The sequence below is a fragment of the Balaenoptera ricei genome, chromosome 11 (genome assembly GCF_028023285.1).
Source record: "Balaenoptera ricei isolate mBalRic1 chromosome 11, mBalRic1.hap2, whole genome shotgun sequence".
NCBI lineage: Eukaryota > Metazoa > Chordata > Mammalia > Artiodactyla > Balaenopteridae > Balaenoptera > Balaenoptera ricei.
Window position 1 is genome coordinate 25,639,983 of NC_082649.1, and position 12,321 is coordinate 25,652,303.

At 50.2% G+C, this 12,321-nt stretch overlaps 1 protein-coding gene across 2 annotated transcripts in view; it reads left to right on the forward strand.

Moving 5' to 3' along the window:
* Positions 1-7,111: 7,111 nt before the first annotated feature.
* The window catches only part of TRAM2 (translocation associated membrane protein 2), a 74,576-nt gene continuing 69,366 nt past the window's right edge, over positions 7,112-12,321 (forward strand). For both annotated transcript variants that reach the window (XM_059938496.1, XM_059938498.1), the window contains exon 1: positions 7,112-7,343. In XM_059938496.1, coding sequence (XP_059794479.1) covers positions 7,224-7,343 — 120 coding nt within the window. In that variant the 5' untranslated portion in view covers positions 7,112-7,223. The remainder of the gene's footprint in view (positions 7,344-12,321) is intronic.

Genomic DNA, 12,321 nt, shown 5'->3' on the forward strand with positions numbered 1-12,321 from the left:
AAGAGTGCCATGAGTCCCGTGAAGAAAAGAGGTGAGGGCTTCCTTGGTGGCGCAGTGGTTGAGAATCTGCCTGCCATTGCAGAGGACACGGGTTCGAGCCCTGGTCTGGGAAGATCCCACATGCCACGGAGCAACTAGGCCCGTGAGCCACAACTACTGAGCCTGCGCGTCTGGAGCCTGTGCTCCGCAACAAGAGAGGCCGCTACAGTGAGAGGCCCGCGCACCGCGATGAAGAGTGGCCCCCACTTGCCGCAACTACAGAAAGCCCTCACACAGAAACGAAGACCCAACACAGCCATAAATGAATGAATAAATAAATAAATGAATAAATAAAAAAAAAAATTAAAAAAAAAAAAAAAGAGGTGAAAATATATAGAGTAAGAAGCCCTGACAAAAATTATGGTGCAGATGCTTCTGGAGGCCTGCTCCATACTAGTTCCCCACCTTTTTTCTTGCCAGGATCTAGTCAGGATCTTCAAAGGAGGCTGAAAGTCTCCTCATCTCCTTTGAGGATGCCTTCCTGGTGAGGTTAATCTAATCATGTCAGTTCCACTCACCTTGCCAATGACTGGTTTAGGAATGGGCATGTGATGCATTTCTGGCCAATGAGGCATGAGGGGAAAGTCCGGGATTTCTGGGAAAGTTTTCTTCACTCTTCAAAATGTCCCCCTCTTTCTTTTCTGAATTTTGGGTCTTGTTGTAAGAAAGATAGAATGCTTGGAGCTGTTGCAGCCCCTTTGTAACCATGAGGGACAAGTCTGAGACAAAAGCAAACACAGAGTGGCCAAGCGGCAGGACAGTGAGACTCCAGGTTTGGATGAATCACTTACCCCTGGGAATGAACTAACTCAGGACTTCTTGTTATATGAGAAAAGACATTTTCCATTTCCTGGGGTTAGTGGTCACACTTATACCGGCCATGGCAACAGCATCTCTCTTTCAATCATTTATTCACTAAAACAACACTTGGTGAGAGCACACCACGTGGGATTATTGTGTTTGGTGCTGATGGAATATGAGAGCAAATGGCTAGATTCCTGCCCTAAAAGGTGACACCATCCAAAGGGGGTGTAAAACTCATAGACAAATCCACTGACTGCAGGAGAACTTGCTGCTACCTGAGAGGTGTGCACAGGTGCTATGTGACGCCTCCAGCCTAAGTGCCCTGAAGACAGCTTTGTGAAGGAAGAGGTACACACCCTTTATCTTCAAGGATAGTTACCTTATAGGCAAAGGGACATAGCACAAGGGCCTTGTGAGGGGAACAAAGACACAGAGATTGGAAACCACAGGGTCTGTTCTGGAAAGAGGGGCTACTCCAATTTAGTTAAGCATTGGTGTTTCAGAATTATCAGCTGCCACGATGGGACAGGCGGGGAGAGACAGATGGTGCTTACCTGATCAGTGCCATGCTCTAGGAAGCCTGAAAGGCTCCAGTTTGGGTGGGCAGAGGGGACCCTGTGCTGATCTCTAGTCTGAGTCCTGTTTCAGCTACCTGCTAATTATGTGGCCCTTGGTCTTTCATGTGTCTCAGAACAGCTATAAGAAGGGGTTGGTAATCACTGTCTTTCCTCCCTCACAGGGCAACTGTAAAGTACAATATAAATATGAAAGGTTATTATCTCCTCCACGTCCAGACCTAACTATATATTCACCCATCTTAGGTTGTTGCCCCAGCCTCAGAGGAGTTTCCCTTCTTCCTCCTGTTGCTGGAGTGACCCTCATGCCTCCTCCTTGGTTTCATCCACGATCTCCCATATTTCTAGTATTTCAAGTATTTCCCTTTCTCTCTCCTGAGTGTTTTTTCTCTGTCTCCAAATATGCTCTGATCTTAAAAAATAAAGATCCTTCCTTGGATATTCTGTATCTCCTAAGACACCATCCATTTCCCTTTTTCTCACCAAACTTCTTAAAATAATAGACTATTTTCTCACCTTTTCTCGTCTTCTACCCACTGTTAACTATGCCTCCTCCAATGTCCAATTAAGAGTGGGCCCTCAGAACTCTCCTACACTGTTGGTGGGAATGTAAATTGGTACAGCCACTGTGGAGAACAGTATGGAGGTTCCTTAAAAAACTAGAAATAGAGCTACCATATGATCCAGCAATCCCACTCCTGGCCATATATCTGGAGAAAAACATAGCTCGAAAGGATACATGCACTCCAATGTTCATTGCAGCGCTGTCTACAATAGCCAAGACATGGAAGCAGCCTAAATGTCCATCAACAGATGAATGGATAAAGAAGACGTTGTATATACACACAATGGAATATTACTCAGTCATAAAAAAAGAATGAAATAATGCCACTTGCGGCAACATGAATGGACCCAGAGATTATCATACTGAGTGAAGTAAGTCAGACAGAGAAAGACAAATATCATATAATATCACTTATATGTGGAATCTAAAAAAATGATACAAAGGAACTTCTTTACAAAACAGAAATAGACTCACAGACATAGAAAACAAACTTACGGTTACTGAAGGGGAAAGGGAGAGCAGGCATATATTAGGGATGTGGGATTAACAGATACATGCTACTATATATAAAATAGATGAAAAACAAGGCCCTACTGTATGGGACAGGGAACTATATTCAATGTCTTGTAATAACCTATGATGGAAAAGAATCTGAAAAAGTATATATGTATATATATATAACTGAATCACTTTGCTGTATACCTGAAACATTGTAAATCAACTATACTTCAATTAAAAAAATTTTTTTTAAAAAGAGTGGGCCTCAAAGGCCATAATGCCAGCACCTAGGGGCTTCACCCTCTTATCCTGCCTGGTTTATTCACCTGCCCTGGTGAAATGCTTGCGTTATGGCTTCCTCAACCCGCCCCCCTTTCCTTTTCCTTCTCTCCCCTTCTCGGGGTTGGGGATCCCTCTGATTCTGCTGACCTCGGGCTTTTCCTCACTCAGCACACTCTCCTGGGAACACTTAGTTAACCTCATGGCTTCCACAGTCCCCTTGCAGATGAAGCACAAATACCTTTAATTCTGACTTTCTCTCCCTTAATCCAATCCAATGGTTTCCAACTGGCCTGTCAAAGCATCGATGTGAACATCCTGAGACTCCTCAGGCTCAGCTTGTGCAAAGCTGAGGCCAGCTTCTCCTGGCTTATGACTGTTCTTTCTCTGTTGTTCCATATACGTGTTTTTTAATTAATTAATTAATTAATTAATTAATTAATTTTTGGCTGTGTTGGGTCTTCATTGCTGAACGTGAGCTTTTTCTAGTTGTGGAGAGCAGGGGCTACACTTCGTGTGGTGCGCGGGCTTCTCATTGCGGTGGCTTCTCTTGTTGTGGAGCATGGACTCTAGGCACGCGGGCTTCAGTAGTTGTGGCTTGTGGGCTGTAGAGCGCAGGCTCAGTAGTTGTGGCACATGGGCTTAGTTGCTCCGTGGCATGTGGGATCTTCCCAGACCAGGGCTGGAACCCGTGTCCCCTGCATTGGCAGGCAGATTCTTAACCTCTGTGCCACCAGGGAAGTCCCCATATATGTTTTTTAATGGTCCCATCATCATTTATGTCATCGTAGCCTAAAGTTTTGACTCCTCCAACTCCTATACATCATATATTAAAGCAATCACCAAATCCAATTAATTAACCCGTGCAATGTCCCTGAAATAATTCACCTCTCTTTTATTCTTATCGCCACTATTCTTTGAGAAGCGTTTTGTTTTGTTTTGTTTTGTTTTTAACTGGGCTGTTCTAATAGTTTCTCAAGTGGTCTTCCTGATACCACTCTTTTTAAATCAAAACAATCTTTCATATTCCTGATGGTTCTCTCTTTAAAGACAGATTTGGTCATGCTTAAAAATTCCCATTGTTTGCAGAATAAAGTCACAATTCTTTAAAAAAATTTTTTTCAGCTTTATTGAGGTATAATTGACAAATAAAATTGTAAGGTATTTATGATACACTGAAAGTCACAATTCTTTATCATGGCATTTGAAACCTGTTACAACCTAGCAACATCTTAAGCCTCCAAAATTCATCTCCCACCCCGCTCCTGCATTCTCTATCAGTAAGATCCTACCAGATAAAGGTCCAGCCCAAATATCTTCTTCCCAATACCCCAGACAGAATTAAGTTACCTCTTCTTTGCACTCATAGGGTATGTATTTCAAGTTGTTTTTAGAGTCACCATCATCACACTGAATTGTAATGATGTCTCTGTCTCTTCTAATAGATTGTAAGCTCCAGCATACCTCTTGCTGCATAACCAGTGACAACAAGATTCAGTGACTTAAAACAGCAGATATTTATTATCTCACAGCTGCTGTGTGTCAGGAATTTGGGAGTGGCTACCTGGCTGGTTCTGGCTAGGGGGTCTCTCAGGAGGTTGCAGTCAAGAGGTCAGCCAGGGCTGTGGTCATCTGAAAGCTTGACCAGGGCTGGAGGATCTGCTTCCAAGATGGCTCATGCAGAAGCCCGGCAAGTTAGCACTGGTTGTTGGCTGGAGGTCCTGGTTCCTGTCCATGTGGACCTCTCCCTAAAGCTGCTTGAGTATCCTCACAACATGGCAGCCCACTTTCCCCAGAGCAAGTGATCAAGACGAGAGAAAGGAGAAAAACAAAATGCCTTTATGACCTAGTCTTGGAAGTCACACACCATCACTTATTCTATTTGTTAAAAGTGAGCCACTAAATCCAGCCCATGCTCAAGGGGAAGAGGTGGATTAATTGCTATCTCTTGAAGGGAGGAATATCAAAGAACTTGAGGACATATTTTAAAACCACCAACAGGGGTTGTCCTATCTTTCTGTCTTCAGTAACTAGCACAGCATCTGGCACTTAGTAGGTGCTCAGTAGATGTTTCTAATGGAAAGATGTGTTGAAGGGGGGAGATACTGGAGGCAGTGTAACCATGGGTAATTTGTGTGGGCCCCGTGAAGAGTGGTGGAGGTGAGAGTTGGTGGGAGAGACTCTGAGGTAAGAATTCATGGGACTCCATGACGGATTGCATGAGAGGGGTCGGGAAGAGATCCATTTGGGGTTGAAGGTCTTGAAGCTAGGACTTAAGAGATGGTTGTGATGGCTGAAGTAGGCATCTAGGACTTCCTCCTTGGGGTTTCAAGGTAATGAAATATTAAATCATACAGCTAAGAACCCCATGTCTAGTTGTTCAATTATATTTGGAAGGGTCTGGAGCTGGCGGTCATCAGTATGAGCCCTAAGTCATCCCCTTTATTTCATGTTTCTCATTTATAAATGTGGAGGTTCTAGTACCTAACTATGTCCCAGGACTTTCCAACTAAACTCTTAATGTTAAGGGGATAGCAACATCCCACCTTTGCAAGAAATTCCCACCACCACATCCTCTACAAATGGTCATGTGGAAACACAAGGGAACTATTAGGTTGAACCATCTGAAATGCTGGTATTCTGGTTTTGACCTATAAAGAAATCAGTTTCATAGGGTTCAACCTAATAGATATGGCTGCAGTTTGAAGATTTGAACACCTTTTCACAGATGGAAAATTAAGATGTTCCAGAGTTCTGGATCTTTCTATTCCTCACGAGATTAAGGTCCAACTTTAAGAAAGGTCAGTCTTGAAGTTAAATTAGCTTTAGTCCGATATAGGCATTACTTTCTCATTTCCTTATGTCAGATAAAGGAATTAAAGACCAAAGACTAAATACTGGAGTCAAGAAACTTAAGATGGAAAATTTATCTCGGAACTCCAGATAAGTCCAGACTCAATCACATTTCATACACTGTGCCATTTCTAAGAAATTGTATTTACTTAGAAGTGAAATAGCTGTGGACCTAATAAAAAAGGGACTAGGAATTAAATAGTTCTTTTCTCATTTTGTATTTTTGTACCTCTGGAAAGTGATTAGTTGACTCCTTCATTACTGGTAGGAATAAATCCAGTATTTGCCAATTTAATTTATGAAAAATACCTTTTGTCCTCCATGAGTACTTTTATATATTTTTTTAAATTTATTTATTTTAGGCTGCATCGGGTCTTCGTCGCTGTGCACGGGCTTTCTCCAGTTGCGGAGAACGGGGGCCACTCTTCGTTCCGGCACTCGGGCCCCTCATTGCGGTGCCTTCTCTTGTTGCGGAGCACAGGCTCCAGGCTCCCGGGCTTCAGTAGTTGTGGCTCGGGAGCTCCAGAGTGCAGTCTCAGCAGCCGTGGCACACGGGCCCAGGGCCCAGCTGTTCCGCGGGATCTTCCGGGACCAGGGCTCGAACCTGCGTCCCCTGAATGGGCAGGCGGATTCTCAACCACTGCACCACCAAGGAAGCCCTCCATAAGTACTTAAAAAACTTAATATTAAACAGAAACTTTCGATGAGAAAGTTCTTTTCTTCTTCAGTGTTTATTCTTCCACTTTTTCAGATCAATTAATATCGAAGGTAGACTTTGGGTAAAAAGTGTAAAACTAATTTATAGTAGCACAAAGTTCTCAAAAGTTAAGAGAGCACAACTGCACGGATCCATCCATTCCCGCCCATTGGAAAGCAAGCTCCCCAAGGGCAGGGTCTTTGCTGCATATTCCTAGCAATCTGAACCGTGCCTAACCCTTTCTAGCTCTCAGTGAATACTTGGTTAACCGTCCATTCATTATCATCCGTGCAGGCCGCTGTGGCCAACGAGGATGCCGGCCCGCACCGAACCTGCGCTGCTCTCAGCCCCCCAGGGCCACAGCCCGCACCTCCGGAAGCAGCGAGCTGAGCTGCCCACCCCGCGGCCTCCGCGGCCCTTCCCTTCCCGCGGAGGAAGGAGCGCCCGCCGAGGAGTGGGAAACCCGGGCCCACTTCCTGTCCGGGCAGGGCCGTGCGTCCTTGCGCCCCTCTGCCGGCTCCCGGCCGGGAGAACGCGGCGGGGCGCGAGCCCCGGGCAAGGGGAACCCAGCCTGGCGCACCGCCCCCCGGCCCCGCCCCGGCCCTAGCCCCGCCCCCTCGCGTCCCCGGCGGCGAAAGGGTTAAACGCGCGGGGGGCGGGGCCCGAGTGAGCCAGGCGCACTGAGTGCGGGCCGCGGGCGGCGAAGGGGCTGCGCCGGGGGCGGTCCCGGACGGCGGGGGCGGGGGCGGGCGGAGGAAGGGGGCGGGCCCCAGAAGTTGTTGGGCGCTGGGCCGGCGGCGGGAGGGCTAGAGGGCGGCGGGCCGGCGGGCGGAGTGGGCCTGGGCTCGAGAAGTTTGCGCGGCGGCTGGTGAGCGCCGGGTGCGGGCCCCGCCGGCCGTGCGCGCCCGCTGCCATGGCTTTCCGCCGGAGGACGAAAAGTTACCCGCTCTTCAGCCAGGAGTTCGTCATCCACAACCATGCGGACATCGGCTTCTGCCTGGTGCTCTGCGTCCTCATCGGGCTTATGTTCGAGGTGAGCGACAGCGGGGCGGGGAGCGCCCCTCTCACGCGCCGCCCGGCGTCCCCCTGCGCGTCTCCGGGGTCCGCGTCTGCGCCCGGTCGCCCGGCCGCCGTGTCGGTCCCCCGCACCCCCGGCTTTGTGCACTGTGCGCCCCTCGGCCTCCTAGTCAGCCCAGACACCGCCGCCAGCTCCGCGCCGTGCCCGCCTGCCCTGCCGCCCTTTGGGGCACCTACCGTACCCTGCAGCTCTCCCTGCAGCCCCGAATCCTCAGCCTGGCCTCGAACCAACCGCAGAGCTGCCACCCGGCCCGCCCAGCGCGGGTTCCTTTCTGGTGTCCGGGAGCCAAGCCCGGAGACTCCCAGACCCGCAGTCATTGCACAACTCCCCTTCCCAAGCCGTGGCTGCTAGCTCCTCTGGGCTTTTCCAGTGGGAGGGACCCCGGCCCTTTTCCTCCTCCCACTTGATTTTCGGGGTCTTTTGCATCCTTCGCTCTGGGCCAGACTCGGGGTGTTCACGTGTGGCCCTGGCCCCATCCCAGCAGTGCACCTCTGCCGTCCTCCCGCCACCCTCCCTACCCCCTTTTTATTTTTTTGCTCTTGCCCAAAAGGCCAGTTTTCATAAACCCTGTTTCACTCTGTGAACTGTTCCTTCAGATCCATCTGTGGTGGACCCAGAGCTTCTCCTGTGACAGGAGCAAGGCGTGGGCCAGGGATACCCTCTGCTTTTAGGGGAAAGGTGATTCTCTCAAAGCTATTCGGGTAGGGAGAGACGACGGGGACCTGCTCAGGACAGCTGGGGCAGGCCTCATAGAGCAGGGAGTTTTAGTAAGCCCGAATGGGGTCAGAATCCAAGGGGGCTGATGGGAAGGATTCCCTACTCCCGACAGCCAGAAAAATGTGATATTCACAAGTGGGGAGAACTGGCAAACGCTGGGTATAGGACTTGCTGTGGTCTGTCTTGTCTCAAGGGTCAGATACGTGAGTGACACTTCGTCGGCAGCTTATCTGCATTCTCAGGAATGGGTTAGGAAGCTGTAACTCTATAAATTGCCTTGAAGATGGAAGATTCCTGGCGTGGCTAATTTCCTCTTCCGTGTCCCTCTGTCTCTGGGTTCCCTATCTCCTCTCTAAGGATGACAAGGGCCCTGCTTGATCAGTGAAGCTGCCCTCAAGCTGGGGACATTCTTGTGGTGGCCGAGTCAGCGTTGGATGTCTGCATGTGTCCTTGGCTGGGCTTCAGGGTCTGCAGGCCTCCTTTACTCCTTCCACCCACCCCGACAGCTCTCGTGATGTATCAGCGGCGAGGGCTTTGTCAAGCCAGGGTGGTCCCCGTGTCACGGTCCCTGCTCTGTCACTAATCTGACGAAATAAAAAACAGATGCAGCCTCAGTTTCCCCATCATTACAGATTAGTAAAACCTGTCTTCCTCACAGGGTTATTGTGAGGTTTAACTGAGATCATGTGAGCAGCAAAAGCCATAACAGGTTCTACCAATGTGAAAGCAGGTCGTTTGCTCCTGAAACCCTGTTATTGTTGATCGTAATAGCTTAGCGGGATAGGAGAAAATTTGTTTGGTCCAGCCAGGGCTCTCAGTATCTCCTTGCTGTCCTCCATTCTAAGAGGCCTCCCAGTGCCTTGTCACCAGACTTGGAGGGTGTGGTTGGAAAGACACACATGACAGCTGTAGCCCTCACAGCCAGCGACGTCTCTTGCATAGCCTGGTGGGTCTCTCTGCTGCGTCTCTGGCATTCGTTAAGGATGGTGGCTCTACCTGCTTTTACCTTTGCTCAAAAAGAGCTGCCGAGTATTTGAGCTCGGTACCTCCTTCCCTCGCTGCCTCTGGTCTGGTGGAAAGTCCTATTGGTTAAACCTGGCCGCCCATGGGAGGTGGAAAGTGCTAGGAGCCCTTAATCCCAGTACATGACAAGAGGAAGGCCCAGGGTGGAAAAAAAAGAACCCGAAAAAATTGCCCTGCCCTCCTCCCCCTCTTGGGATTGGACTGGGGAGTGTGGAAAGGGCCAGGGCTGAAATGCCTGCCTGACGGCTCCCTGTCCCACCACCCTCTTCTGGTAGAACCTTAGCCCCGCGGCATCTGTACGTACAGGACACGTTGTCTCCTCAGGAAGGTGCACTGGAGGTACGTTGTGGGTCGGTGCAGGCTGGTCTGGGAGGAGGAGGGCCGTGCCCAGACCTCCCTTATGAATCACGTGTGTTCTGCTGCACTAGGCACACAGTAGGTCTTCATTGTCTATACCTACCAACTGACTCTCCACAGAGACAGGTATCGGGCGGCGGGGGGGGGGGGGGCTCAGATTTCTGGAACTCTGCTCTCCCTACCAAATGAGAGCAGGACCTCAGAGAAACACGTGTGGGCATCCTCACAGTTGGGGTAAACCAGCAAGGGACTTACTAACTATCACTCATGGTCATCTGGGTTCTTCGCTGGAGGGGTGGTGTGTATGTGTGTGTGTATGTAGGGATGCAGATGGTGGGGGGCAGGCCAGCACTTAACACAACTCGCTTTTTCTTAGGAGTGAGGACGGAAGGAGATGGAAAGGGGAGGGGAAGGCAGGGAGAGAGGACGGCAGGTTTTTGGGTTTCTAACTTGGGCAGGGCTAGGATGCCTTCATTCAGAAGCTGAATCAGGAAAACTCAATTATAATTCTTCCCACAAAGAGCGAGTCTCTTGGCTACTTCTCCCTCTGGGGTCCCCTGCCCAGCCTCTGCCAATGAGCTGGGGCCCTCTCCCCCGACCCAGCCAGCCACAGCCTGGCCCTTACATCTTAACTGGTCTCCACTTCTTCCCTGCCTCGCCCCTTCCCCAACTCACTGGTCAGCTCACCAGCGTTCAGAGGGGCTTTCGTTCCCCCGCAGGCACCCCAGGACTTTTAGTTCTGTCCCCTGGGAGATGGTGACTCCCAAGTTCCTTCCCTTGGGATCACTTCCTTTGGGGAACACACATGAAAGGGTTGCCCTCCCACCTCCGTTTGGTTCAGTTTTGAACCCTCCTGAGGTTCCTTCTGCCATTTCCGAGGCCAGGGGCAGGCTCTTCCCCCCGAGCCCAGGTTTTCTTTCCATCCTGTGGGCTGTTTGCAATAGAGCTGCTCGGTGCAGCCACAGCACTTGGCTAAAAAATGTCAGGAATGTGGAGCTTTATTTTCCCCCCTCCTTCCCTTCCAGCTTTCTCTTTCTTGACTCTGCTGGGGAGAGGTGGTGCAAGGGGGATTTCTACTCCACACTTTGGTCCTTCAGGCCTGTCTGAGGTGGAGCCCGGCCGGAGCGGCCTTCAGGGTGTGGGCAGCCAGTGGGGTGTGTGTCACATTTGAAAGCCGCCTCCCCTCTCCTTTCCCTTTCCAATGTCCTGTTCCTTTGGTGCCACGGTGCCACGTTTCAAACTGAAACAGGCAGGGGGAAGAGAGAGGAAAAGGCGCTCATTAGCGAGAACAGAGAATGAGAACAAGGGAGCACATCCAGCAGAGAGGAAGCCACTTGTACATTACCTACAAAATGTCATTTCGAGACAGACTTTTTCTGTTTGTTGCAAAGCTCATTTGCAGGCGCTGCTGGCTCTGCAGCACGGAAATGGTTCTGAAATTCTGGGCCCGTCATTTGGAGGTTGGGTTCCTGTTTGGTCTGTGATGACTTTAAGAATTTAGGACCCGGAGAACTTTGGGGGTAGTGGCTGGTTTTTGCTTTTTAATTATTTTGGAGGCAGATGTGGTGGAGCCACCTTTTCTCCAGGAACTACCTTCTTCCCGGTTGCTGACACCACGGTCGACTTGTCAAGGTGATGTGTTTGCAGCGTGTACAGTGGGAGCCCGTCGTGTCACAACCTGGCAGGACACGGGTTCCGTGGCACCAGTCCACATCCTCCCAGGCATACCTGTAGACGTCAGGGAGCCTGAAGGGAGGCCGCTGGTCCTGCCCCTTAGCATTAGCGCTGTAAGACAGTTCTGCTCGCATTCTGTTAGGACAAAGAGCTGTGTATATGGCACAGATGTACATCTGAGGGCAGAGGTCGCTTTTACTTTAATTCCTAATCGCTTTTGAAGACGTTCTTCTGCCAGCTGTTATAGTTCCTGACTTACGCATCTTCCTCTCCAGCCTCTGACGTGGCCCATCAGTGGCGTTCTAGAGAAATGAGTCAGGGGAAGCCGAGAAGGGCCACTTAGTCTCTTAGGTGCCCTTGTTCTGTGGTTGGATTTTTACCCGCATTTCAGTGATCTGAACAAAAGAGCAGAGATTTGGAGCTAGTGTTCCTCCTGGTCCAGCCTCAAGTGTAAGTAACCCTGTCCTGTGGGATGTAAGGGCACCTCGGTGATCCCTGTTTCTTCCTTTGGCAAAAATGGGACATCCAGAAAGGTGTTTATCAGTGAGTGAGTTTTTTTTTTTTAATTAATTAATTTATTTTTGGCTGTGTTGGGTCTTCGTTTCTGTGCGAGGGCTTTCTCCAGTCGCAGCGAGCGGGGGCCACTGTTCATCGCGGTGCGCGGGCCTCTCACTGTCGCGGCCTCTCCCGTTGCGGAGCACGGGCTCCAGACGCGCAGGCTCAGTAGTTGTGGCTCATGGGCTTAGTTGCTCCGCGGCATGTGGGATCTTCCCAGACCAGGGCTCGAACCCGTGTCCCCTGCACTGGCAGGCAGACTCTCAACCACTGCGCCCCCAGGGAAGCCCAGTGAGTGAGTTTTTAACCCTCACAGCAGGATAAAGGTACAAATGTCCCGCACTGGGCCTGGCAGACGGGCGCCTAATTGATGGTCTCAGCAACCACGCTGGTGGCCACTGTTATTGGCGTCATTGCTGGGTGTGTGAGAACACTTTCCGCCATCAGACTGGCTTGAATTTCAGTTTAGATAGGACCTGTTTTTTCCATGGGACCTTTCCCCCAAGTTCTCCAGTGCCAGCCGTCTGCTCCAAAGCTGGCGATCACTCTGCCCTGGGTGCCTCTTTCCCCTGCTCCACAGAGAACGTCTGTTGTCCCTCTGCCATCC